This window comes from Oxyura jamaicensis (assembly GCF_011077185.1).
Source record: "Oxyura jamaicensis isolate SHBP4307 breed ruddy duck chromosome 25 unlocalized genomic scaffold, BPBGC_Ojam_1.0 oxy25_random_OJ70750, whole genome shotgun sequence".
NCBI lineage: Eukaryota > Metazoa > Chordata > Aves > Anseriformes > Anatidae > Oxyura > Oxyura jamaicensis.
Window position 1 is genome coordinate 1 of NW_023304693.1, and position 2618 is coordinate 2618.

Consider the following 2618-nt stretch of genomic DNA (forward strand, 5'->3'; position numbering starts at 1 on the left):
AGCACCCACCACCAGCACCCCAATCCTGGCACCACCAGCACCCACCAGCAGCACCCAGCACCACCACCAGCACCCAGCACCCACCAGCACCCACCAGCACCCACCACCAGCACCCACCACCAGCACCCACCACCAGGGCTGCGCGCAGGGAGGGGGGGGGGTTACCCGCACCCCCCCACGAGCCCCCATCTCCAGCCCCACAAACCTCGAGCGAGCAGGGAGCGAGCACCCGAATGGCAGCCAGGAGCAGGCACGGGAGGGAGTGGGGGGGGGTCCCCGGGTTCCTGCACCCCAGCCCGGCCTGGGGGGGGCCAGGGGGGGGTCAGGCGGCAGCCCCCTACCTTTCCGGACCACCTTGTAGCTGCCGGGCTCCTCCGCTGCCGGACCCGTCTCGCTCGTCTCCTCCCAGCCCGCTCGGGGCTTCGGCTCCTCGGGGGGTGCCGGGGGCTCCGCCAGCGCCTCCTGGGAGGCCGAATCCTGGCTGGAGAGCACCGAGTCCCACGCCTGGGCCCCCCCGCTGACCGACGGCGTGGGCGTCAGGTCGTCCTCGGGCTCCGCGTCGCGGCTGGGCAGGAGCCTCCGCAGGAGCAGGAGCCGCAGGTTCTCCACTGGGATGAGGGGGGGGGGGGGAAGAGGCGGTTTTTGGGTGCCCTCCCCTAGCCCCCTCCCCGTGGGAACCCCCCCCGGCTCGTCCCCAAGGGCGCTCACCGTCCTCCAGGGCCGCCTCGGCCAGCCCCTCCGCCGAGAGCGGCACCGGCAGCGCCAGGCGGGTGGTGGGCTCCAGGAGGGCTCCGCTCACCCTCCCGGGCTCTTCCTCCTCCTCTTCCTCCTCCACCTCGCTGCTTTGCGGCTCCTCGGGCAGCGCCGGGGGCTTCTCCTGGCCCAGCAGCTCGGCGGGATTGTCGTCTGCTGCGGGGACGTGGGGAGGGCTCAGAGCTGCGCCCCCCCCCGCCCCTTCCAACCCCGGGGGGGGGGCAGCAGACCCCGGGGGGGGGGGGGTCTCACCTGAGGAGCTCTCCTCCGCCTCCGCTGCGGAGCCGCTGCCTCGGGACAGGATGGGGGAGACGTCGGCGTCCGGCAACACCAGGCTACGAGGATGGAAAGGGGGGGTTAGGCGGGGGGGGGCAGCAGTGACAAGGGGCTGGGAGCCCTGGCAGCCACCCCCAGGTCCCCAGCGAGCCGCTCCCGCAGCGGGGGGGAGCTGTGAGACCCCGCGGCGCGCTGGCTTTGTCCCCCAGTGCCCACCAGTACGGACTGGGCCCCGGCCCCGGCTCCCAGTAAGGCCCCGCCGCTCACCTGGAGGGGGCCGCGCGGGTGGGCTCCGGCGTCCGGCGCTTGGGGGGGAAGGTGGCGTTCCTCATGGAGCTCTGCACCGCCTCCTCCAGCACCTCCATCCACCTGGGCGGCCCAGAGCAGCGCCTTCAGCTCCTGGGGTGGGTGTGGGGGGGGGATACACCCGGGGGAACCCCCCCCCCCCCCCCCCGCCAGCTCCCAGCGCCCGTCCCCCTCCTCCTCACGTGTTTTTCTCGGAGGACGTCAGCGCCACCAGCTCGTAGATCTGGGGGCCCAGCTCCGACGTGCAGATGATGAAGAGCGCTCGCTTATCTGCGGGGGGCGAGGGAGGAGGAGGTCGGCGGCGGACGGTGAGGGCCGCCCGGAGCCAGCAGGATGGGTCCCCTGCCACCCGCCTCGGGTCCCTCCCCGCTTACCCGTGGCCACGGAGCGGATGAGCACCGAGTTGAGCTTGAGGACGGGGCTGAAGGTCTGCTTGTTGTCCGAGGAGCCCAGCGCCGTCTTGCTGTGGCACTTGAGCACCAGCTTCTCGTCCTGCTTCTGCAGCAGCACCAGGAGGTCCTCCAGGAGCAGCACGTGCAGGTCTGCGGTGCGACAGCCCACGGCGGGGGCGGGGGGGCTCAGCTCCTCGCAGCCGGGGGGGGGGACACGGCGGCCCCGTGGATGCGCCGTCCCCAGCCTCACAGGGTCCCCAGGGGGCCGAAAGGCCCAGGTCCTGCAGCGGGGGGGGGCGGCGCAGAGGGCAGCGGTGAGCGCGGCTGGCACCGGGCGCCCCCCTCCCCGTGTCCCCCGGAGGAGCCGGGGCTACCTTGAACTCGGCGGCCAGGGGGTTGCTGGTCCTCTCCAGCGAGGTGGCGTCCAGGCGTTTCTGGTAGCCCTCCAGGCGGTGCCGGTTCTCCGCTTGCTTCACGGCCTCGTTCACGTACTTGAGGATGTCCCGGCACTGGTCCCGGGCTCGGCACAGCTTCTCGTGCTCCGAGGTGCCCGCTGGGACGGCGGAGCGGGGGGGTCAGGAGGAGATGGTGCTGCCCCCGCCCCCCCCCCCCCCCCCCCCGTGCCAGCTCCCGCAGCCCGGGCTCCGAAATGAGCCGGCCCAGAGCAAACTGCTAAAAGAGGGGGGGGGGAGGTTTCCCCCCCCAGTGCCCCCCCAGCCTGGCTGGAAAGCCGCACGTCCCCCTCGCAGCCCCCGGGTTTGGCTCCGGGTGACAACGGAGAGGCACGAGCCCCACGGCGCAAAGCCAAGGACCTGCCCGAGGTGGGCATGGCCCCCCGGTGCCGCCCCCCCCCCCCGGAACCCCCCCCCCAGCCCCTACCCTCGGTGTGCT

General features: G+C 73.7%; 1 protein-coding gene across 1 annotated transcript; it reads right to left on the reverse strand.

Annotated features, from left to right (window-relative positions):
• Positions 1–165: 165 nt before the first annotated feature.
• On the reverse strand, positions 166–2280 carry LOC118158293 (rho guanine nucleotide exchange factor 11-like; the record flags this gene model as incomplete). The annotated part of the gene is made up of 7 exons (XM_035312932.1): positions 166–608; positions 709–909; positions 1006–1088; positions 1297–1398; positions 1518–1605; positions 1710–1920; positions 2102–2280. Coding segments are annotated over 7 exons (1307 nt in total), but the record flags the coding sequence as incomplete, so codon positions are not given.
• Positions 2281–2618: the final 338 nt, after the last annotated feature.